General features: G+C 39.0%; 1 protein-coding gene across 2 annotated transcripts in view; it reads right to left on the bottom strand.

The window, feature by feature from the left end:
- The window catches only part of msi2a (musashi RNA-binding protein 2a), a 173,634-nt gene that overhangs the window by 140,111 nt on the left and 8,327 nt on the right, over positions 1-25,196 (bottom strand). For both annotated transcript variants that reach the window (XM_056271315.1, XM_056271316.1), the window contains exon 5: positions 24,791-24,832. In XM_056271315.1, coding sequence (XP_056127290.1) covers positions 24,791-24,832 — 42 coding nt within the window. The remainder of the gene's footprint in view (positions 1-24,790; positions 24,833-25,196) is intronic.

Raw genomic sequence — 25,196 nt, forward strand, 5'->3', positions numbered from 1 at the left:
CCATGCAGCTGAACCAAACAGAAATCCACATGACTTAAGAGTTTCAGCAAGTATTTCGAATTAACCTCTCTCTCTTCCCTCTCATACCTTAAGAACATCCAGAAATGTTTTTTTTTTTAAAAGCACAAAAACAAGATATAGTTAATGTTATAGTTGTCGTTGCTAGTATAACCGGACCTTTAGATGTTAGTCATAATGCTCCTGACTCAATAGGCAGCAAGTTCATGCTACCTGCTAAGATACCTCATTTTGACCAACATCTAAGATAGCATTGTATACATATAAGGCAAGCCCAGAATGCAATGCGATTAGCCCATGAGTTTATTTCAATAGGAATACACGCGATTGGGAGCTTTGCATGAGTTCAAAAACTTCACCACACAGACTTCACTTGTGTTCAAGTTAGTCACACAAATTTGCTGCATTGGCAAAGCGGTTTAGTTTGAAAGTGACTTATGTGCGAGCGGTGCTTCATGCATTGCAACACTATTGGCAATGGACCTTTTTTGCCCATGAAATTTTGCAGAAATTCCACACATGACCACATCTTAAGAGTCTTAACATAAGCAGACACTGTATAAAGGTCCTAGCTTGCATGCTGTTTTCTAAATTGACAACTTCCAAAACCTTTGGAAAAGATGTTTCGTCAGCTAAACAATTGGCTGTTAAACAACATTGTACACTTCAATCTCTCTCAGCCTCATTTTCACTCCTGTCAAAAATTAAATCCTGTATAATAAATTAAGAAACCTCCTTGCACTATCTGTGTAGTTGCCAACTATGAAAAACGTTTTTATTTTGGTCATTTAGCAGGTGCTATTTGAGTTATGATTCTGCTTTAGAAGGGAGCTGTCAATGTAGACAGACTAGCAGACAGCAAGGCAGCTCATTAGGTTTTGGAAAAGAGCTATAGCCTAGAATTAGAAAACGATAATGAGGGTTAACTGCTTGTGACCGTGATGTTATGATTTTATTCTGGGACATAGTCACACACATCTTCATGTAAAAGAGGAGCGTGGTCCCGGGTTGAGTGGAGACAAATGGTCTCTCTCACACACACACTTGCACTCTCAGTTGGAACGTCACACTGTGTAAGAAAAAAGCCATTTAAATAATAATTAACTGGGCCATTTAAAACCACTCTGCCCCACACAGCTAATTACCCCAGACGACTTCTGCCCTCACTTTCCCATTGTGCCCCAGAATAGAGGTGGATTCAACGATCTCTGTGGCTGCGACGTTGACCGACGTCACGCTAGAGCTCCTGTGTGCAATTCTCAGTGCTGGCCTGTGAGAACGACAGATTGAACACAGCTACCTGAACAGCTTGAATGCACGCACATTCTCTGCCACTTTATGATTCAACGTCTCACGGATAAAGTGAATCTGCATCACAGGGCAACCAGCACTGAAAATATTTCTGCACCTCCTAAAACAAACAGTGAGACCGGAGGGAGCGAAAAACACCTTGTTCAGTTAACAATTCGAACATAAAATCAAAGCATCAGTTACTTTAAATACAGCAATGCACAACAAGAAAGCATCTCCTCTAAACAGACCTCAATGAAGTGAGATTCTAAAGTTTCTCCTGCAAATGACGGCGGCTGATTCATTCCAGCCCCACAGAGTCAAATACACACAATGAGTTAAAAATAGAGATCCTCACTTCCTGCTCCCATTAGCTCTGTCTTAGAATAGAAGCCCCACATTTATAGAAACGCCAACACAAAGGAGAAAGACAGGAATGAAGAAAGTGTTCTGTTGGGCTGAAACTACAGAGCAGAAACACTTAAAATACATCATTTTAACATACTGTATGAAAACACGTAATCATAACTACTGAAGACTAGTCTAGCATCATGAAGTACAAAAATTCCAATTTCAGAGTCAACCCAGTCATAACAATATTAGACTGCAAAAAAAAGTCCTTGACTATAGGTCACGCTGCGGAAAAGGAAACCATGAGTCAGAGCTGCATGATCTGAATGTAAAGGTCAGCGTCAGGTCAACGGGACACAGTCTTCACTGGAAGGCCGGTAACTGGCTGTAATTAAACTGACCTGGTTACTGATTCATGGCGAAGATATTCGACCCCACCTAAAGAGATAGATAGGGGAAAGCTCAAAAATATCAAAATGTCTTGTCTGAACGAAGAAAATCCAATGCGAGAAGAGTGGACGTGAAAAACCCAGGAAGAGAGATAGGTGACCTCTGCCCTCTCCAGCGGGCACTGAAACAACTCACCCCGGCCGGCCCGTCAGAACAAGCATCTGGATCACAGTGCCGGTCTAATCAGAACTGATGAATGTGGGTCGGCTTTAATCTCGCCATGTTGAACTGATTGGAAGGCAGTCTTTGCTTTGAAGTGGAGAATTCCATTAGCTTCCGGCACTCTGATCCGACCGGTCCGGAAAAGCCATCACGCACACACATACACGCACTTACTCTTTTCCAACATCACTCTCCCCCCAAAGGCAACTATAGAAGCCCATTTCCACAGAAAACAGTAAATATCTTTTTAAAGAGCATTCGTATGAGAGAGATTCTCTGTCTGTCCCAGCCGCCAGCGGTGTGGCATCCTAACCAACTTCAAGGGCTCGCCTACACTTTGATCCAGTCAAAAACGACAACTGGCTGTTAAGGGATCACAGACAGAGGAGAAGAACTGAGCAAAGAGCCAGTGAAAAGAAGAAAGCGAGCCACCATCTGGGCTGACCAACTCTTCCTCCTCACACACAGGCAAACCATCACAACAGTCTGCTTCGTGCAACAAAACAGACTGCACCTGATGCTACAAGCCACCTAATTTCATTTCTTTTCAAAACCATCTCAAAAATATTTGTATGCCCAAATATTTGTCCAAAAACCGGAACCAGGCTTTTGAACACTCGTAAATGTAATTAGTCAAATGCACTTCTTTGTCAAAATGCTCGTCTAGAGCGCCAATAAATGTAGATGTAATGTAAAATGTAGGTTTGAAAATTAAACACGTGTCTAATTAAACAAATTTGTCCCACAATATTAAGAAAATAAGAAAACCACTAATTGGTCCCAATTTCTTTGCTTCTGACTGCATGCTTAAATCCTTTAATCAAGGTTTACTTGACAAATACATTACAGTTTAAAAGCATTTATTTGATCAAAAATAGTCTAAGCATTCACATTGTGAAATATGATTAGAGTCTCAAATAACTGTTTTCTATTTTAATAGATTTTAACATGTAATTTATTCCTGTGATGCAAATTTTCACTAGCCATTACTCCAGTTTTCAGTGTCAAATGGTCAAATGGTTACAGGCCTTTCCATTCTCTGTGAAGAATGAGCTAGAGAAAGAGAGAGAGAGAGAAAGAGAATCATAATAAAACACTGAGATCTTCTCATTTTGTTGCATCTTGTATTCAAACACAATGAAGAGCAGCAATCAGACGGCGCAGTCAAGTAAACAAAGCCTGTATCATTTTGCCTTATATTACCACAGGGCAAGTGTTGAAGAGAAAGAATTAGGACACAAAACTGCAAGCAAAGCAAAACTAAGCGGTCACCTCTGGTGCTACAATGCAGCTGAGAGCCATTTATATTCCCCGTCCCGACATGATTTTAATTGTAATATAACAGCCAAACAAAACCAAACAGATTCAGATTATGCAGCACTCCATGGAACCTCTCCTTACAGCCCGGAGAGCACTGAAGCTGGCAAACCTCAAGAAAACCACTTCGGTTTGTTCTTCTTGTTGTTTTAGGGAACTGTCAAGGCTCAAGGGAGAAAGACAGTGCTGAGAGCAGGAGAGAGAGAGAGAGACAGCTCTGAAATAAAGAGAGAGAGAGCATGCTGAAGGGCAGAAGAGAGACAGGACTGAAAGGAGGAGAATGAGAGAGACAGTGACAAGACTGAGATCAGGAGAGACAATTTCCTATTGCACACAGCTATGCTTATAAATCCTTTGGTGAGACAAATACACAGTTTTGTCATGACACTAAAGCACAGTAAAAATGTAACATTTGAAAATTGAAGAGAGTGCTGAGATGAAGAAAAAGAGTCAGGAGTCAGGACAGAGAGCGACAACAACTGAAGAGAAGAGAGAGAAAGACAGTGTTGGGATCAGTAGACAGAGAAAGAACAGAGATGAGAGAAAGACAGTACTGGAATCAAGAAAGGATAGGGCGTCAGGGAGTGATGCAGTGCTGAGAGCAAGAGCGAGCGACAGGACTGACAGCAGGAGAGCGAGGGCGTGAGACAGCTAGAAACATTGTCCTACACTGTGTATTTCGGCTGAAGAGAGAGATAAGGCAAGCGAACACAGAAGAGTGCAGCAGGGAGTCTGGCTGCTTTATTGCAAGATATTGGGTCATGCCTCTGTACACATGCGGGAAAGTGTTTGTGAGAAACAGACACATCTGTGTTTCAGCCACGGCAGTTCCAGTGTCTCCGGCGTCAGCCGTGGGCTCTGACTCCAGGATGCTTTGAATTAGTGGTTTCGTTCTGCTCGGGCTTCTCAATGAAAGAAGAACTTCTTAAAGAACATTAGAACCCAGATCCACAATGCTATTATAATACCAACCGACTGCCTTCTCAGGTCAGCAAAAGACAGCACGCAGGCAGCCATGAATCATTGAAGGCAAATTTCGAAACCAGTGTTCGTGGAAACATGCAAAATCAAATCGCTAGAGTCAGCGCCCCAGGCGGAACCAAACAAAACTAATACTACCAATTAAACTGAACGCATCAAATTAAACAATGACCTTCAAACATCCCTGATTACACAAATAGCGGTCTGACAAATTTCCCAGGGTAATTATCTGTTTTTATATATAATTGGCAGGTATAAGCAGTAATTCATTAAATCATTTGATGACATTAAGATTTTAATAGTTGCATCTCTGTAATCTTAAGGTGAGGCTCATGGATTCTAATCAGAAAAAGTGAACACTTTGTCTTCTTAGCTTTTTATTCCACTGTAAAATGAATGAAATAGTGGGAAAGAAGTTGGGCTACGTTCAAAATGAAATGTGCACCTTAATGCATTGTGCACAACTGCATTTTTTTTAAAAGTGAGAGAATCGGTATGGAATACAAAACGATAACATTTCAAACGGTAGTTTTTAAAAGATATTAACATTTTTAGATGATACTACTTCTGTTTCATTCGTCACACAGCAAATGTGTCGAGTGGAGCACATTGCATTCTAGGATACAGTATTCCAAATTTTGTTTAAAAAAAGTCAATTATGCTCACCAAAGCTGCATTGGTTTAAAAAAAAAATCATTACTCCAGTCTTCAGTGTCACATGATCCTTCAGAAATCGTTCTAATTCATGTTTCATGTGACATCACACCTTTATAGGAACACACACCTGGAGGGTAAAACAAGGCTATTCTCCATTGCACGCCAGTCATTTATAACAGGTTTGTACCAAGTACTAATGTAGTAAGCCAGTAATATTAAAAGACTAAATTCAAAATACACCTTATTAATGATGCATACCACGTACATGCAAGCAAATGAACCCAGAAAAGAAATGCAAAAAAAAGTTTGTCTAAGCGTTTTTCCATAGAAAACCATTATAAAGAAAAAAGCTTAACCACTTAGCATGTTGCATTCATATTCTGAGCTCTTCTGCTCTCATACAGTAGTATGCATTATCAATAAGGTGTATACTGAACTTGATCTTTTGATCTCACTGTTTTAGTAGATTATGGCACAAACAGATGGAAAAATGACAGGCCTGTTCTGCAGTTCTATGGATGTTTTGCCCTCCAGGTCTCTGCACTAGTCACATGACTGAAAACTATGATGATTTGCTGCTCAAGAAATATCCTTTTATTATTATCAAAGTATATCGGTTATCGGCTTTCATATATAAAGAATTATCGGTATTGGGGAAAAAAATTCATTCGGTGCAGCCCTAGTTACTACATGTACGTACTTACTATAGTAATAACAGCAAATGATGCATAATTACAAGTAACTAACCCTTAAAGGGTTCATATAATGCCATTTTCGTACAAGCTAATATGATTCTTTAGGGTCTAAATTAAAAGTTTGTAATATACTTTAATTAAAAATTCTCATTAGTATTGTAAGAAAACACTTATTTTACCTGGTCAAAAACAGCTCTGTTTTCAGCACGCCGTTTCAGTGCATATGACTTTAACTGATAATGAGCTTCGCTCACTCCGCCTCTCTGTTCTGCGCATACACCGTTTGTAACACAATAACACAATAACCATAACACGCTGTTCATTATAAACGTGGGATTATGAATAGGGATGCACGATATAGGATTTTGGCCGATATTCGATATGCCGATATTTTCAAACTAATTTTGTCCGATGCCGATACCGATACCGATATATTTGTTGTTTTTTTTAAGTGCAAAAAAAGCTTATTAAAGCTTCTATTAATATTCTCAGTCAAGAGCAGTGAGTGATTTCCTCTGTGTTTTGTTGTTTTATTTACATTAACGGGATAGTTCTCCCAAAAATTTAAATTGTCATCATTTACTCTCTCAAGTTTCTTTCTTCTGTTGAAATTATAAAAGTTATTTGGAAGAATGTGGCTAACCAAACAGTTGCTGTACTTCAGTGACTTCCATAGTATATTTAAGCACAAGAAAGAAATGAATCCAGGTTTGAAACAACATTAGATAGACAGAATTTTTATTTCTGGGTGCAGTATCTCTTTAAAGACAAGCGGCAGAATATTATTACTGTCTCTTTAAGAACTGCACGCGAGTAACGCGACGCGTCTAATATACACGCATTTGACAAGCAGATTTTCTCTGTTTGCTTTCACTTTAGACAAAACCAACTTTGTTTATGTAAACCTTGTGTGTATTTGACAGTATCAGCGCAATAAGACTCGAAAGATAACTTAGTCCAGTATGCAGACTCTGTGACAGGCTTTTAGTTCCTGTGAGCGTCGGGTGTAACGCGCTCAGAAAAGCGCATGTTAGAACAGCGCATCAGCACGTGAATGACATGTTTAACTAGCAAGACTTTGACGCACATGCAAACAATGAACTTTTGTGAATTGCAGTGTCCCGTGAGTGTAACTCTACCTCTGCGTTTACATGTGATGTGATGTGAATGTACGTCGCGTTGTACAGTATGTTGAGATGAAGGCGCCAGAATTGAACTGATAGAATGCACGATACTATGATTTTTCTTCAAAAGCAGATCGTGGAGACATTTTAATCGTCCACGATCAAAAACCGCGTGAGACGCACACCCCTAGTTGGAAGATTAAGTTGCTGGCGCTCATGCTTCGTTCGCGTCACGTGTGCATAGGAAACACGCCACCCTATCGGCAAGACTCATCGGCAGAAATATTCATATCGGCCGATGCCGATGATGGTCATTTTAAGCTTTTATCGGCCGATACCGATGTTGTCCCGATATCATCGTGCATCCCTAATTATGAATTATATTGAGAACGTTGTACATAGAAAACATGCTGTATTGTACCCTGAGTGTAAACCTTAGACGCATTCATCGTGAAGCGTGCAGCTAGCGATTTGCAAAGATTAATATAAAGATTAATATAAAGATTAATAAAACGTTACACTCACTTTAGTTCTTCTGAAGGTTCAGCAGGAACACGAATAGGTTTCGATCCTTTATTCAGGTGCAGCTTCTTAGCAAAACCAGCTATATACTGACCCTCCTTTATAAAGCAGTCCACTGAGAAATGATTCGCGCAAACATGAGAGCATTGACGTTGCTCGTGGGGAATATTCCCTTCGAAAAAAAACACAGCCACTGCGTCTTCAGCGGTTCGGATTTAGGAACATTAAAATGACTGTGTTCGTTATTACACCCAAGAACAGAACACCACAATCGCTTAGACGCCATTCTGCTCATAGACAGTGCTCCAGCATATCAACAATGAGTGCGCCGGTCCGCGCGGACTATGATTGACAGGACGAGCGAGGGCGGGTCTGTGTTGAATCGCTGCTGTCAATCAACAATCGCGGGAGGGGCGTCCGACCGTGTGAAGTCACACGGTCGAACGGCTTGATTTGAGGCAGGGGAAAACATATAAGGAGATTAAAACAAAAACACTGGATGGATTTTTATCATTATATGATGGTTGTGTACAGGCACTGCCAACACACATTTCAGTACAATCAACTTGTAAAAGTACATGTACCATTATATGACCCCTTTAACAAAACCCTAACCGTAACTCTACAGTAAGAACATGTAATGTAGCTGATTAATATTACTCCGTATTTATTTGAGTAAGTAGTAAAATGTAACTACATCACCTTTAAATAAAGTGTAACTATTTTTTTTTACTTTTGAATGGTAGTATACAGTATACTGCATTTGCAAAATGTGCAGTAGACATCTAATTTACACAATGCACAGTACATAGAAAAATAGCAGAGTAATAAAGTAAAGTAGTATGCAATTCGGAACATAGCCAGAGAGTAAGAAAAAGGAAGGAACGTTTTAAATCTGAGAGACAGGCAATGACAGTGGAAGCATTTATAATTTATATTTCCACAAGAGCTTATCAGAGTCTCTTTGGATGGTGGTGGCATCTCCACCATGATTAACCCCTGAGAGACAGACAGAGAGAGAAAGAGAGATATGAACGAGTGTGGAGCTGGAGGTTGGACTGACAGGCAGAGACAGACAGTGACAACAGCAGTGAGACTGACACCCTAAAGAAAGAGACAGACAAAAGAGAGAAAAAATAGACAGAGTGAAAACTCAATCACACAGGAGGAGGCACAACACAACGGCTGATTCTGCCTTCCAACAGAGACGAAAAACAAATTATCAAAATTAACCATGAAAATGGACAGAAATGAGTCTCAAAATGAGAAACAAAAAGTGACATTTAAACACTGAAACAACAGACTCTCATATACACACACACACACTTCATCCTGTTTACTGCAGCGCTTGTTTAAAAAGTGCTTATATCTCAAGAGTTTTAGCTGTGGAAGACACAGAAAGCTGGAGATGAGGCAGTCTCTCTCTCCAGTATATTTGACGTTGTACTGGTGTAATTACTTGTGCAGATGCCTCACCACAAACACATAGCTGACAAGTGCAGATGTAGACTCAACTACTAACAAAACTGTCCTGTTTTTCAATGAGCACAGAAACAGAATCGTACATGTGTGAGTCACAGAAAGCGGAACGCAGGCTTAACCTATTGTGACGTCTCAGCACCTGCAAAGTTTCACACCAGATTAAAGAAAAAGAGACCTGCTGTAATAACACCATCCACAGCAGCCTGATATCAGCATCAGCACTATTTATCAGAAAGAGAGAGAGACGTTACTTTAAGCCATAGTTAACATCCTTTTTTTTTTTACCTTATCCCTTTCTATTTACTTCACTGCACAATGCTTAACAACTACATCGCCATTTCATATATGGATCATGCCTGAAACTGAAGAGTCTATGTGACTCTATGGGAATCAGTTTCAATCTCTTATGCAGTTTGCTTCTCTTTTGTGCAGCGGATATGTTTGCACTAAGAAATGCCAGATAATGTCCTTCACTGAACTGTAGAAAATAATAGAAATGCCTATCTTTTGCTAGCAACCATCAAATTTAGTAAAACAAAATCTATAGTCCATTTCTGCATTATGAATATGTTAAAGGGTTAGTTCACCCAAAAATGAAAATTCTGTCAGTATTTACTCACCCTCATGTTGTTCCAACCCCGTAAGACCTTCGTTCATCTTCGGAAAACGAATTAAGATATTTTTGATGAAATCTGAGAGCTGGATCACTTCTTCAGGGATTGAACTTGCCGGCCTCGAAAAGTTATTAAAGACATCGTTAAAATAGTCCAAGTGACTACAGTGGCTCAATCTTAAGTTTATCAAGCGACGAGAATAATTTTTGTGCGCAAAAACAAACAAAAATAACGACTTTATTTCAACTATTCATTTCCTTCTCTTTGGGCCTCTAGTCAGTTAACGTAGTGCGATTCCGTAGAGCTACGTCACACGTAGGCTCACTATTCGCCGACGCTGGTCATGTGGGTGATGCGTGTGACGTACAACAACAGAAGCTTACGCTGTTACACTAGTGAACTGACTCGAGGCCCACAGAGAAGGAAATGAATAGTTGAAATAAAGTCGTTATTTTTGGGGGGTTTTACGCACAAAAAGTGTTCTCGTCGCTTGATAAACTTAAGATTGAGCGACTGTAGTCACTTGGACTATTTTAACGATGTCTTTAATAACTTTTCGAGGCCGGCAAGTTCAATCCCTGAAGAAGCCTATGGACTAGAAAGGAGGAGTGATCCAGCTCTCAGATTTCATCAAAAATATCTTAATTCGTGTTCCGAAGATGAATGAAGGTCTTACGGGGTTGGAACAACATGAGGGTGAGTAAATACTGACAGAATTTTCATTTTTGGGTGAACTAACCCTTTAAACTCTTTGTCAATATTGTGTATTTTAATTAGGCTAATAAAGCTTTGTCTCTGACTCCTAGAGAGACATACAGAGAGAGACAAAAAAAATGCAAAAATGATGCAGCCAGCAAAGACAATACATAGACAGCAGAAACACACAAACACATTTACACAGAGCACATAAAACAAACAGCGATGGCATCCAGAATCAATTCAAAACACACACAGGCCTGAACATGACTATCGCTGAACTGGGCAGCAGAATCAATAGATCCCCTCACATCCGTCCTGAACAGTAGCAAACAAACAGCTCATGCGCACACATGAATCAGAGATCTCCCCGTTCGGGTTTTATTGCTCTTTTAAAATGCTATTGTTTCCACTGTTACACATCATCTATCTACAAATCAAAAACACTTCCTACAAAGAGATTGCGTATATGTGTCCTGATTATAAGTCTCCACCTCACTAAAAACTCAACACAAACTCATACACATGCAGCCTTATATTATATACACACACACACACCCATACGAGCATACATGTATATATGGAATCATTTCATTCAGCAAGGATGCATTATTATAGAATGTATCACAGCTTCCACAAATTAAGCAGTTTAACTGAATTCAACATTGATAATTATAAAAAAAAAAACTTGAGCACCAAATTGGCATAGTAGAATGATATCTGAAGGATCATGTGACACTGAAGACGAGTACATTTTAAAATACATTAAAATAGAAAAGTTATTTTAAATTGTAATAAAGTGCCTCTGCCTGACATTCATTTAGGAAAATAATTTTTTTCATTTGTGTAATTTAACCTTCACACAACGTTGCAAAGAAGTCAAACTAAAAAAAATGAAACCGGAATAATAAAGTCCAGTATTTTTAGGGAATTAGTTGCTCATATAAAAACAAGTGTAAAGTGTAATAAAAAAAAAAACCTGTTAAATGCCAGCTAAACAGACTTCTCCTGTCTAAGTGGGCAGTTCTTGGCCAGAATAAGCAGCAATATGAACTAAACCATGCTGCTAGACCAAACTCTGGCTCTGTGAGACGACAGGGAGGGAAAAGCAATAGTTAACTCCATCCTAGCTGTGCAGCTGACGCTTGTCTTTTCCGACAGCATGTTTATTCCTGTGCACATACCATGAACTATAGATCAACCTCAGTGCATTCAAGAACACATGAATCCCTGTTCTGCCAGCCAAACTCATACAGTAAGACACAGGACCATCTGTAGGTGTGTAACCCAAGAATACATGTACCTGAGGACACAGCCGTTTCCTGTGACTAAATAAACCCTCTGATCGGCAGATCTCCTCATTGCTGGAACACAGTCCTCCTCGGCTTGGCTCTTTTTGTCTTACTGTCTCTCTCCATGAAACTCCTCATCTCTCTCTCTGCGCATAGGGAGAGGAACTGTTGGTAACTCATTCAGAAGATTTGTTCACCTGAGGTTCACAGCTGCAGTCCACAGTGAGTCCTCACACCCACAGTGTTCTTTTATTTATATAAAAGGTTAACATGCTAAAGCATTAATGTTTTTTATCTATATTGTACTGTGCTAAGAAAAAGATCCTTGTATGTTTTTAAGCTATTATCCATCATAAAAATCACTGTAATGCCCAACCTCAAGTGTCTCTACGCTATATGCAAATGGTGTGACTAGACAAAACTAGAATGTGCACATAGACAGTGAAGCTGCCTACACTTTAAGCAAGGAACATTGGCATGGTGTACTGGTTAAATCTCAATTGAAACCCTGAATGCATCTACTCTAGCTACAATGGCAGAAAGCATAAAAAAATGACAGTTCAGACTCAGAGATTTGCATTGATTTGCAGCTTAAACCTGTTAAACAGAGAGAAAGTATGAGCGAATCAGAGGGCAGAGAGTTTACAGAGGCCTAGAGGCGACCTGATTCCACATCGATCATTCAGCCATAGTTCTCCAATCCTCCCAGGACAGAATGAGCAAACGTCCAGCCAGACTAATTAATCCGTTAGACCAACTGATTTAATTAAGGCAGCACTCCTGCAAGACAGGAAAACTGAACCTTGTCTTCTGTTTGAGGAGAGCAAGAGATTTTAACAGCAGGTACGGAACAGGAGAGAACAAGAAAGTTTCAGTTGTAGCCTGAAAACATGGACATGACTTCTTAGTGCACGTTTACTGAATAACGTATAAATAGTTTAAACAGGTAATTTAAAAGGTTTACACAGGCTCACACAGAAGTTAATCATAAACCAAGCAGCTTTATCATTCGAATATGCATGGGAAAATCCTTTGGGCTCAAGCAAAATTCCCAATTGTGTAGAATCCTACCAAAAGGACTTGATTTTGTCCATGAAAATTCACATACAGTGAATGTGACTGCACCTTAAAGGGGTCATATAATGATACATGCACTTTTACAAGTTTATTGTACTGAAATGTGTGTTGGCAGTGCCTGTACACAACCATCATATAATGATAAAAATCCATCCAGTGTTTTTTTTTAAAATCTCCTTATATGTTTTCCCGTCTCAAATCAAGCCGGCGCGGTCATTGTTGATATGCTGGAGCACTGTCTATGAGCAGAATGGCGTCTAAGCGATTGTGGTGTTCTGTTCTTGGGTGTAATAACGAACACAGTCATTTTAATGTTCCTAAATCCAAACCGCTGAAGACGCAGTGGCTGAGTTTTGTTTTCGAAGGGAATATTCCCCACGAGCAACGTCAATGCTTTCATGTTTGCGCGAATCATTTCTCACCAGACTGCTTTATAAGGAGGGTCAGTATAAAGCTGGTTTTGCTAAGAAGCTGCTCCTGAATAAAGGATCGGTACCAACTATTCGTGTTCCTGCTGCACCTCCAGAAGAACTGAAGTGAGTGTAACGTTTTATTAACCTTTATATTAATATTTATATTAATCTTTGCAAATCGTTTGCACGCTTCACAATAAATGCGTCTAAGGTTTACACTCAGGGTACATTACGGCATGTTTTCTATGTACGACGTTCTCAATATAATTCATAATCCCCGTTTATAATGAACAACGCGTTATGGTTATTGTGTTACAAACGGTGTACGCACAGAACAGAGGGGCGGAGTGAGCGAAGCTCATTATCATTTAAAGTCATATACACTCAAACGGCGTGCTGAAAACAGAGCTGTTTTTGACCAGGTAAAATAAGTGTTTTCTTACCATACTAATGAGAATTTTTAATTAAAGTATATTACAAACTTTTAATTTAGACCCTAATGAATCATACTAGCTTGTACAAAAATGGCATTATATGACCCCTTTAACACATCAGAAATTCAGTGATTGACAAAACACCTCGAAGCTCATCCATTTAAGTTTTTTGGTCACTTGATAGCTACACAGACTTGGTGTGATAGGGCCTTAGTTATGATTAAGAAACGCCTGTCCTTCATGTGAAAGCAGAAAGAACAGATTATTTCAGAAATGCAGCATCATTCACTCAAACAAAAGTGGCACAAAACAAAACCATGTTTTGGCCTCCATGAATTTGAGAGCTGCGATAAGATATAGCAACACAGCAATGACTTTCTTTTGATTTGACAGGGGACTTGTCAAAGACAATCACCCTGTGGCTCTGCCCAGAGCAGCCTGCAATGTATTCCTGTCTCTCATAGCACAAATAAAAGCCTCTGAACAACAAAAATGTCCTCAGAAAATAAAGAAGTCTACAGTGAGCACAGAACAAAAGGAAGGAGAGAGAGAGAGAGAGAGAGAGAGAGAGAGAGAGAGAGAGAGAGAGAGAGAGAGAGAGAGAGAGAGAGAGAGAGAGAGAGAGAGAGAGAGAGAGAGAGGAGAGAGAGAGAGAGAGAGAGAGAGAGAGAGAGAGAGAGAGAGAGAGAGAGAGAGAGAGAGAGAGAGAGAGATAGATATGTTTGTTCAGTCCCATGGTCCATCACCTTGATCTGGGCTGATCGAGCAGCTGTGTACTGGACAAAATCTTGGCTTAAACCCCCGTCTCCATCTAATAAACCCAAATCCAGCAGCCGGATATCAGCCTCTCTCTGTGTGCCCTCCTGCTGTTGTGGAAATGTCCTGTTATTGCTGCTCTCTCTCTATTGATCGGGGTGTAATTGCTCTAAAACTCTGTTTGGAGGCGCTTCCTCTTTCCATGTGGTGTTGGGGGCATACTGGGGTTTCTCAAACATCTCAAACCACAAGCCACAGTCTTTCCCAGAGATATTAAATCCTTAGACTGGTTCTCTGCACAATACCACCTCTTAGAGCACAATGACTTCTGAAAAGTGTCATGTGTCCAGTCTGAGGGGACCATCGAACAGTAGTTGTAGTTCCTGTGCCAGCATAGCCTTAAAGTGATAGTTCACCCAAAATTGTACATTTTGTTATTTACCCACCCTCATGTTATTCCCAACATGACTTACTTTCTTCAGCAGAACATAAAACAAGATATTCTGAGAAATGTTTTTTGTGCATCCAATGCAAGTCAATGGTTACCAAATCTCTTTGGTAACCAACAATTTTCAAAATATCTTCTTTTGTGTTCTGCAGAAGTAAGAAAATCACAGGTTTGGAACAACATCAGGGGGAGTAAATGATGGCAATTTATTTTGGGGTGAACTATCCCTTTTAAGATGACTGAATCAGAAGAGCCAATTCAAATACAAACACTTCACAATGAGAAAGACAGACAAGAGTCATGTACATCATGAGTCACGTTCAGACAGCTCCAAATTACATTACAAAAATAGCACAATACACTGACACACACACCAGATGAAAAGGCCCACAGCAAGATCACAGCAGAGGAGATGACTACTGAAATAAAAACGAGAGACAGAGAGAGAGAAAGAAAGAGAAATGAGTGTAACCATACAGTAACCCTGTAACCATACAGGCAAATCATCTCTGTCTCTCTGGATTGCTGATTTTACATTGCATGCAAATGTTTGTCTGGCATGATGACAACTATAACTCAAACCAGTTCAGAGTGGGACAGCACTGTAGTATTATTACATGCCTGAATGAGAGTGAAAAGTCAACTGTCCTTCACTTTTATCTCGTCTAGATTCATTGCACACCTGTTTTCATCTGAACGGCCTTTATCGTCCTGGTGCAGCAGCGACACAAAACTGTAGCATCTTATTAGAGCAGAATGTACATTTTAACAGAGAAAGAACAACAGTGTACGGTCTCACGTATGCATCTTATGATATTGATAAGGTATGAAAAACTTCCTACATGCATTACTAATCAGATAAACAGCAAATCTACATATATGTGGAATTTTGGAAGTAATTGATTTCAGGAATGTACATATACACTCCCACCAGTCTGCTATGGATACGCTTACCAGAGTAAAATACCGCCTTGCTTTAGTAGGAAATACTTCTTAGTAAACAGTCATTACCTTGTCGACACGTCTTATTCCCAGGTGCAAGAAATCAAAGAGTAAACCTTTAGCGGGGGTGATTTACTTTTGGTTTCCAGTGAAGGATCCAACACATTGTAGGCAGTGACATAAGGCCGCAAAGAATCGTAAATACGGAGGGTGTCACGCCGTTCTGTCATTTACACCTAATCCCCCAAAGCACCTACAGGCAAGAATGCTGTTGCCATAATGTTCCATTTTTTCCATAATGCTGTTTAAAGAGTAGACATATGATAGAAAGATACAATTTTCAGTAATAAACCAATAACTGTTTTGTTAATAGTCTTCTGTAGATCTGACTGTCCGTGGGCGGGATGCAAAAACACTGAAGTCTGATCTACCGGATGGCGCATTTTGCATCATCCAGCAGACTTTTACTGACAAATTAACGTGAATTTCTCAGCCCAGGTAACACATTGTAACAATTCAAAGCAGGTTGAAAGTCACCAAAGTTACACCTTTAACTGAAAAAAAATAAAACTTTGCAGATGACATCTTTAAATGGTTTTAGGGTACTGTTGTACAGTAAGTTTATATCTTGCCAATGGTTAACAGCAATTACATACAATAAAAGGTCACAACGACAAAAGCAAATAATTAAAAAAGCGGCATTAATATTATTATATTTCAAGATGTTTTTAGTTACGATGCAAGTAGCGACAGATATTTCTAACATATTGTGACGTGCAACGGATTATCAAAAATGATTAATAAAAATAAAATTATAAATTATTCAATAATAATAATAAAACTAATATTTCAAAATTATTCAATAAAATGATGAACGGATTAATAAAAATGTAGGGTGGGGACTTCTATCCATCGGTTGTTAATTGGATGGAGGCAGATCTGAGTGCAAACTTGCAGTTGCTTGAAAGAAAGGGACGGGGTTTAAGCAGACTAAATGGAGAAGTCCAGCAAATGTGACCAGAGAAAAGTCTGTCATATCACCAGAATATCAATATTTTAAAATTACGAAGTAAAAAAAAAAAAAATAATAGAAACATATGCATGGATGTAAAAATTCACGGATGGATGCATTTAGAGATTAAGTTAATTTTCATTTCAACTTTAAGGGTGAACCTGACTTTCAGCTTCCATGTCTCCATGTCAAGAAGTCTCATCAAAAGTGCGGAGTCCTCCATAATTGCTTGCAAACTCATTTAGACATTTAGGTCTGTCTCCCATTAAAAATGCTCTTTTTTTTCTTGAATATCCCGTTTTACATTGCGGGATTAAAATGGGCAGCAAATTCTGTATCTTGAGTAGATAGAAATTGAGGCCAGGGGATGCGTGAGACTTTGTGAATGTCAGCCTTGAATTCTGCTGAACTTTCTGCAGAATTTCACGACTGCAGATTGTGTGCTGGCCTGATTCATCAGCACAATGAGTCCAGGCAGACTGATCCGCAGACACCATGTACTCTGTAGGAATAGTTTTAAGCAGTAGAGACCCTGAACCTCGTCTTAAGCCAAACGTTACCAGAAATCCATAACAGGTGCACCCACAAACTACAACAGAAGATGGGATAAACGAGGTGAAAGATTCACTACAGGAAGAAAGTGACTTGTCAGTCTGCTGAGCTTCAAAATAAAATCTTAAAGTGATTGTGCCAAGCAGGGCGGGGATGAGAGCTGTGGGAACGGAGTGAGGCCGATGGCACGAGTGTTAATGAGCGTCACCTGTGCTCCACACCGATCTCGAGTCCCAAGAAGGAGCTTCAGAAGGATAAAAGGAGGAGTGACGACAGTGGAAGACAAGAGAGGCCCAGGGGCCTCATGTATAAAACTTTCCTTTCAACTTTCAAAAGCTAGATTTAGCCAGAACCTGCGCAAAATTCCCTTTATAAACCCAGTCAGCGGAAGATTGTGAGTATATGCATCTCCACCACGGCTCCTCCCGGGAATAACCATATGGAGCTTTACTATGGAGTTTTATTCGTCATCTGACTGCATATTCTCATACACGTGATACCATGTTTAACGGTACAAAACATTAGGAAAAAATGAGATACGGACTATGTGCCGTCACATTACATTGCAAAAAATCATTCAGTATCCTTGCCTTATTTTGGAATAAATAAATCAAAATTGTATAAAATACATTTCAGAGAATAGTTATTTTCAATCTTTTCCACTGGCCAAATAGTATTTTTAATTGCATTAAGCAAATCAAATGTATGCAACTTTGCCTATAAAGTAAACATATTTTAGGATGTTTATATATTTTGAATGGAAACAGATTCTATTTTTAATGGAAGCCTAAATTAAATCCGTTCATCATATAAAGTGATCGAGTCTCTTTAGAAAATTTGGACTAAACCATACAATTCAAATGGATTCATTTTACGATCTCTATAAACTTTTTGAAGCGACAAAGTGGTAGTTGCGTAGCTGTCAATGGAGGGACAGAAAGCTCTTAGATTTCATCAAAGAGATCTTCATTTGTGTTCCGAAGATGAACGAAAGTCTTGTGGATTTAAAACAACATGAGGGCGAGTAATTAATGACAGAATTTTCATTTTAGGGTGAACTATCCCTTTAACAACATTAATGAGGAAAGTATATTTAATTTAGATGTGTATATCCGATGTAAAACAGTGTGTAAATTATTCTGTTTACCTTGCTCACTCCAGTAAGAGTGCGTACGAACGGTCTAGAGTGTCTTTAGTGCGCACATATTCACGCCTAGTTTACGTTTCATAAATTGCATGCACACATAATTTTGTGCGTACGCAACATTAATGCATTAGGCCCCAGGCCTGGGACTTTATGTTATAGATTTGTTTTAGTTTATGCTGCAGTCGTCCTTTAGGTGCTGTAGTGTTTTGTTTATTTTGTTGCGTTTGATTAATTGGTCATTAAAATTTTACATTGATCTTTTGTCGGTTCCCGCCTTCTCCTTCACCAAGCCTTTAACATCATTACAGTTAACCTAAAAATAAAAATACCAATTTTTCTTTTTTCTTTTTTTGTGGTGGTAAACCAGGCCTTTTGCCACTTTTATTGAAAGAGATATTTACGAGAGGGCAGGGAAGGACAGCTGTAAAGGGATCAGGAAATTCTGTATCGCACCACATGCATAAGCACCACAGTCCCTTGTGTCAGAAGGCTAACCACTAGGCCACAGCTACAACTGCGCTCATCCACTAAATTTATATTCTCCTATACGATCAACAATCTGCAATCACTCTTCCACAGGCCATTTCACATTAGAACCTACTACACCCTCACCCCATCACCTGTTTGCAGGCGTTACGATCTTTTTTGACATGAGGTGAGAAGTGAGGTGTCCTAATACCGTGATCCCATCAACTCAGCGCTGATTGATTGACTTTTCTCTCTCGATGATCCCCGGCTGCCTTTGCCAGATATCGGATTGTTTCTTGTTTTCTGTGAAAAAGTCGATGGGCGTCCTGTCTGCTTTGCAGAGCCATTTTTAAAGTGCATTTCTTTTCTTAACTAAAACCCACACGAGCCAGACACAAGCACTGCTGGAGGGCTGAGTTTACACTTCAGGGTGTTTTCTGACTTTTATTTAGATGGAAACAGAACTGAGAGTTTCACTTGAAAAACTGTAAGATCATGCACGCAAAAACTGCAGCTGCAGGAGTCCCGTTCCGTGACAGACCGAACCAAAAAATGACTCAAAGAGAGAGAGCGAGTAAATACATTGATGAAAAAAATAGAGGTCAGCAGTCATTTCCTGCGCACTTTATTGGTTATAAAGGGGGGGAAAAAAACAGGAAGACTGGAAAGTTCATGAACAACTTCTTACGCCTGGCAAGTCCTAACCAGACGCAATCCCACGTCACGCGACAAAAATGCATCTTCATGTTTTTGCCCTAACCAGCCGCAACATCCATACACACAGAGTGACGGGATTCGATTTAAAAACGGTTTCTATTTCTGTGGCTGGAAGAAGAACATACAAAGTATGACAATGATCATTTCAGGTAGATTATGTGCTTTAATGTTAAAAGGGTTTAATGTGAGTTTAAATATCATTTTGAGTGATAATCATATTTATGATCATACTGAAAGCAAAAAAAGATACTTTAGTTCTTGAAAAAAAATAAAGACAAGAAGAACATTCAAACTGTGAACTAAATGTAGAGCAGTACGATCATTAATCATTAAAAGATTGCGATCTCGATTCAAACACCCACGCAATCTCAATCCTAAATGACAAACAATTTGTATGCGTCTATGGACTGCTTGCATAACTAACTACTTCCACTTTCCACTTATTTCAACTCGGGAGTTTCCGGTAACAGCGTTCAGCACACCTACATACATGAAACCACAGATTATTACAATGTTTAATGGCTGTCAATTAATTAAAACAATGAATCATGTTCTCTGCATAAACATGAATTTTCTTGAACCTGCTGAAATGTTCTTCTTATAAATATATTTACTTATCAACTGCTCTTATTCCAGTCTTTTCAATATTTAAATGAATGAATGCATGGTATGTGCCAAAAACAAATTGAACGATGTTACATATTTAATTAATCTTAAACAGTAACGCACACAGGGTAGAGGAGAATGACAGTCAACTACTTTTAAGTGTTTATGCCCAAAATGCTTAATATTCAATTACATACAGCAAAATTACTGACAATGAAAAATGACACAGAATAGTGATTCAAATATTAATTTACATAAATAAACAAATGTTCGTAGTACTGATCTTATTCATCAGGTCTCACACACTTCAGCATCGCGGTCACTGACACCCTGTGGTGGTGAAATAATCATATGTTTAACAGCCGCTGCTTTCTCATATCGGCTTGGGTTGGATTTAAGACTTCATGTTCCGTTGAGTTTGGAAAATTCTTTACACAGTAATCATCAGAATATCTCTCTTCCTGTCTCTGAAAATGTCCAGATTTTGAAATTTAGTCAACTAGGTGACTACAGCACATTGAACATATACAACCGGAAATAAATGAGTTGTGCTATTTCAAAACGGAAGAGTGTCACAAAGCTCAGTGCAAGTAGTCCATGATTAAACCTTTGAGAAAATCACAACGGAACATTCAAATCTGCAGTGATCCAGCAGTTATCTTGAATTAGTATGAAAGCTTCACAAACAGTGTTTTCAAATCACACAATCGTTATTTCTGTGTTGCAAATATTCAATCAGTTTGAATGAATGATTCAATGACAAATACATTTCAGTCACTTGTATCAAAGATGTATCAGTTACTCTTATTTTGTTTGTTTAAATAGAGTTTCAAGGTATTGTAGGCAGGAATTTTATAAAAAAAACTCTTTTCCAAATTTGTTTAAACTTTCTGTATATATCAATGCATAATTAAAATGTAAGTACTCTGAAAAAGAAAGTATAAAAATCGAGTGTCTGTAGACCTCTCACGACTGTTTTAAAGACAGCTCATTATTTCCATTCACTCCACCCCCTCCCTTCTGGACTCCTTCCAAAGCCACGCCCCAAAACACATGAACTCGCGACTCCGACCGCTGAGCTGAAGACGCATTATTTACCTGAGACGAGCGGAGAGGAAGGAGCGCAGTGCATGTAGTGACATCATGTCAGAATCACATGTAATAAAAAAATCTAACTTTATCATTATGAAGATAAACAAATAAGATGTATTTTTGTACTCACTATCAAGCTAGCATATTGATACCGGTAAAGTTTAAAATATATATTTATTGATTTGCTAACGAGCCAGTTATCTATAAGGCAAAGCTAAAAACAGGTTGCATGATGATACACGTTTTTCCATTGCCATCATTTACACTGTGATGAAGATGAATTTCGTGTAACATTCATAACATATATGGTGTTCTGCATGTAAGAGTTTCCATGATGAAAGCATTGTTGATTTTGATGAGAACTCTCTGATAATCACTCTCCAGAGACAAGTACCGCATCGTCAGCTCGAGGACAGATAAATCGTTGTTTATCCAAAGACTTTTTGTTCATTACCTTTTCTAGTAACGTTACTCTCTTCCTTTTTTTGGCTGGTTTGCCTTCGCGAACTGCATATGTGAATTTTGATTGGTCTTTCTCTGCCATTGTTTTGCTATTCCTAGGTTCCGCGCCTCTTGAATTCCTCAAATCAAACAGGTACGCGCAAGTGGGCAGGTCCTGTGTGGCAAAAGGGTGGTTGCCATGGTTGCGAGAGAGTGACAGTCGCCTAAGCCAATCCTTTGTTTCGTCCCGGATGGAAATAATGAGCTGTGTTTAGTGCAGATTAAACGGTCTAGAGTCACTCGATTTTTATACTCTTTTTATCAGAGTACTTACATTTTAATTATGCATTGATATATATAGAAAGTTTAAACAAATTTGGAAAAAAGTTTTTTATAAAATTTCTACCTACAATACCTTTAACAAGAAAGACGTTATTTCTCGTTAGTTTCTCATAAGTTTGTCACCATTTCTGAACAAGCTTATGATTAAGAAATATACACAACAAGCTTACATTATATCTTAAGGTTTTCTTTTAGTTGAAAACATTAACAATGTGTCTAAACAAAAAAAAACATACAGAAAAAAGGCATTTAAGCTCAAGCAGAGAAAACAGGAAAAAACACTAATAAAGCACACTGCGCCAATTATCGTGCAGAACGTATACAGTCGAGTCTGCATATGGATATCGGGTTGATTTTGTTTCACATAGTTATGTTGAGAAAAACAAGAATTTCCACATGCTCAGGTGAAAATTGGCAGCTCAGTCTGATATCAATAAGGCCAGCTGCAAAGAAAATGTGCTCCGCCGACACAGACATCGCTTAGCACACTGTTATATTTGTGTCCCTGCAAAGTTTCGTACAGCGCTTTGTGTTTTCGGTTCTTAAACCGGTCTACCTCGATGAAACTTAAAGGAAGAATATATCTCGAGATCACTATACATCTTTATACGACTTTTGATATGAATCTCAATATGTGTACTACTGCATGTCAACTACAATAAAAGTATCTGCTCAGTTGTACCTGCATGCTAAATCAGATCAAACAAACACAGCAAGACATCTGAACTGAACATACAAAATGCTCTATTCTGCAATACCCAGACTCACCCTACAACAACATTCAATTCAAGCAGCAAGCACACAACTATGCGAAAATATAAAGAAAAAATTTGCAAACACCTAACATAACTCTACATTAAAATGTTTAGTATCCATTAAGAAACACTGGACTTTTCTGGACCAATTTCATTCTTGTTAAAGGCAGGAATGACCATAAAATTAAACGACTTAAAAATGGCTCTCTCACATGAGTTATAGTAATCAGGGACAACTTAAAGCTGAGTGGCAGTTCTCAGTGCGCACATGCTAATGAGGCAGACAGGAAAACGTTAATCACGCTGGTCACCTCTTCTGAAGAGATTCGTGACTAGCTTCCATTTCCATAACAAGCTTTCAAAGCTCTTTTAACGACACAAGAGGCCACAGTCCCAGTGGCAATTAAAATCATGTCGGGACATGCCATAATCTGTTGGCATAAACGGCGGCAACAAATGTTGGCTGGAAAAAATCTCAGGAGAAAACGGTCACTTTGGCTACCAAAGACAAGCTCATTTCTGAGACACTAATGTCTGCAGGAGAAGAGAGAACAGCCCATCTTCCATGTTACGCAGACATTCTCAAAACACAACAGCTAGGAACAACTCTGCAAGTGTAAATGACATCACTGATGACATCGCAAGGGAATTACAACCCCAAAGCAGAATTCCATTGCTTAAAAGTCTCATTAACGTCACCACACCCATCTGTAAACTCTCAATCTAAACAGTGTAGATGATAACATTTCTCTTAACCTAAATACAAACCTCTCAAACTGCAATAACACAGGACAACTATAAAGGGTCCATAAACAACAGGAGAGCTGCAATCATGTTAAAAAAAGTCTCGGTCTCCAGCGGACATGGACCTCACACTGAGAAATAAACACGAGCACTACCGTTCAGGCAGAGTGCAGGCAAGATGTGTGACAAGAACGATTAGCTGCTTGCGGTCTAAAATCAATTTTACATGTACAAAAAAAAGCCAGTGCAATGCCAATAGATCTGCCTTAATCCTATTGCCTTAAGATCCCTTAAAATCCGTGTTCTCTGCTTCACACTAAAATAAATACAGTTCTTTCTGCACTTATGCACTCAGCTTTACGTTTACTTACAAAAAAAAACAACAGCACATTATTCTTTATCCATCTTTGTGGTATAAGAAAAAGGACACGGCAGAAATTATGCTAGGGTACAAGAGAGAGAAACCGGTCCATGCCTCCCTGAACTTAACAATTCAGTTCTCATAACCTGCCGTCTGCAGGGGAGTTCATATTGTTTAGGGGGTCCAAAAAAATAAAAAAAAATAACAGGGCTGCCTTGGAGCGAAATGCATTTTCTTTGTTTCAACAGGAATCCAGGGACCTGAGGAGGGGGGAAACGTCTGAGCTGTTCTTGATGTTGCAAAAGAAAAGGTTTAAGAGGCCAAAACTGGCAAATAAAGTAGGGGAAAGAACTGTCTGGAAATTTTGGAAATGCATGCCAACAGACATTGAAGACATGCCCTGGATCATTCGGAGCGCTTTCCACCTGTCTGAAACCTGAGCCATTCAGCACAGAAAAAACTAATCTGAGGCACTCAAAACCAAGAAAAAAAATCCATTATCGATCGGTGTTTGTTGTGGGACAAAAAAGAAAGAACCTGCCAGAGTGGACGGCACTTGGGCGGACACTTTGAGCTTCAGACCAATTTACAGAGTAAAGAGGAAGAACTGCATTAGCACAAAAGAGACGGACACACTGACAACTAATAGCACTACCCACAAATCCCTGAAAATCACTTCAGATGGACACACGCATCACTGACCGACCACATAATTGATATTCCACACTATGATGCACAGGTCTGCACAAAAAAAAAAAAAAAAAATATGAACAATGCTTACGCAAAAGCAAAAAAGATTGTCAGCGTCAAGCAAAAGTTATAAAATTCTGACCTTGGGTTGGGCGCGTCGAGGAAAGGCGACCTTAGGATCAATCTGTGCACAAACAGAAAGAAAGAGAGAGAATGATGATTAGAAAAGCAAAGTCATATTTGAATGCAGTTATCCAGACCTAAATTTAATACACTCTTTCATACTTTATACTCTAATACACTCGTTCATCATTTCATACAAATCATCAACACCATCAAAACTTGGAGCATGGATAGGTCACACTGGAACAAAGCCATTAACTCTTTGGCTTGTCATCTTGTTAATTTCAGTTTGTGTTCAATCTGCTGAAGGTGTGCAGACAGAAAGAATTATCAGAGAAACTATTTCATGCTCCAATGTCACACTGTCTTGCCTCAGCCTTAATACAGCCTCTTATAAAGAGGAGTTTCAAACAATCTCATACAGG

Source organism: Rhinichthys klamathensis, unplaced genomic scaffold (assembly GCF_029890125.1).
Source record: "Rhinichthys klamathensis goyatoka isolate OS25496 unplaced genomic scaffold, OSU_Roscu_1.1 h1tg000314l_1, whole genome shotgun sequence".
NCBI lineage: Eukaryota > Metazoa > Chordata > Actinopteri > Cypriniformes > Leuciscidae > Rhinichthys > Rhinichthys klamathensis.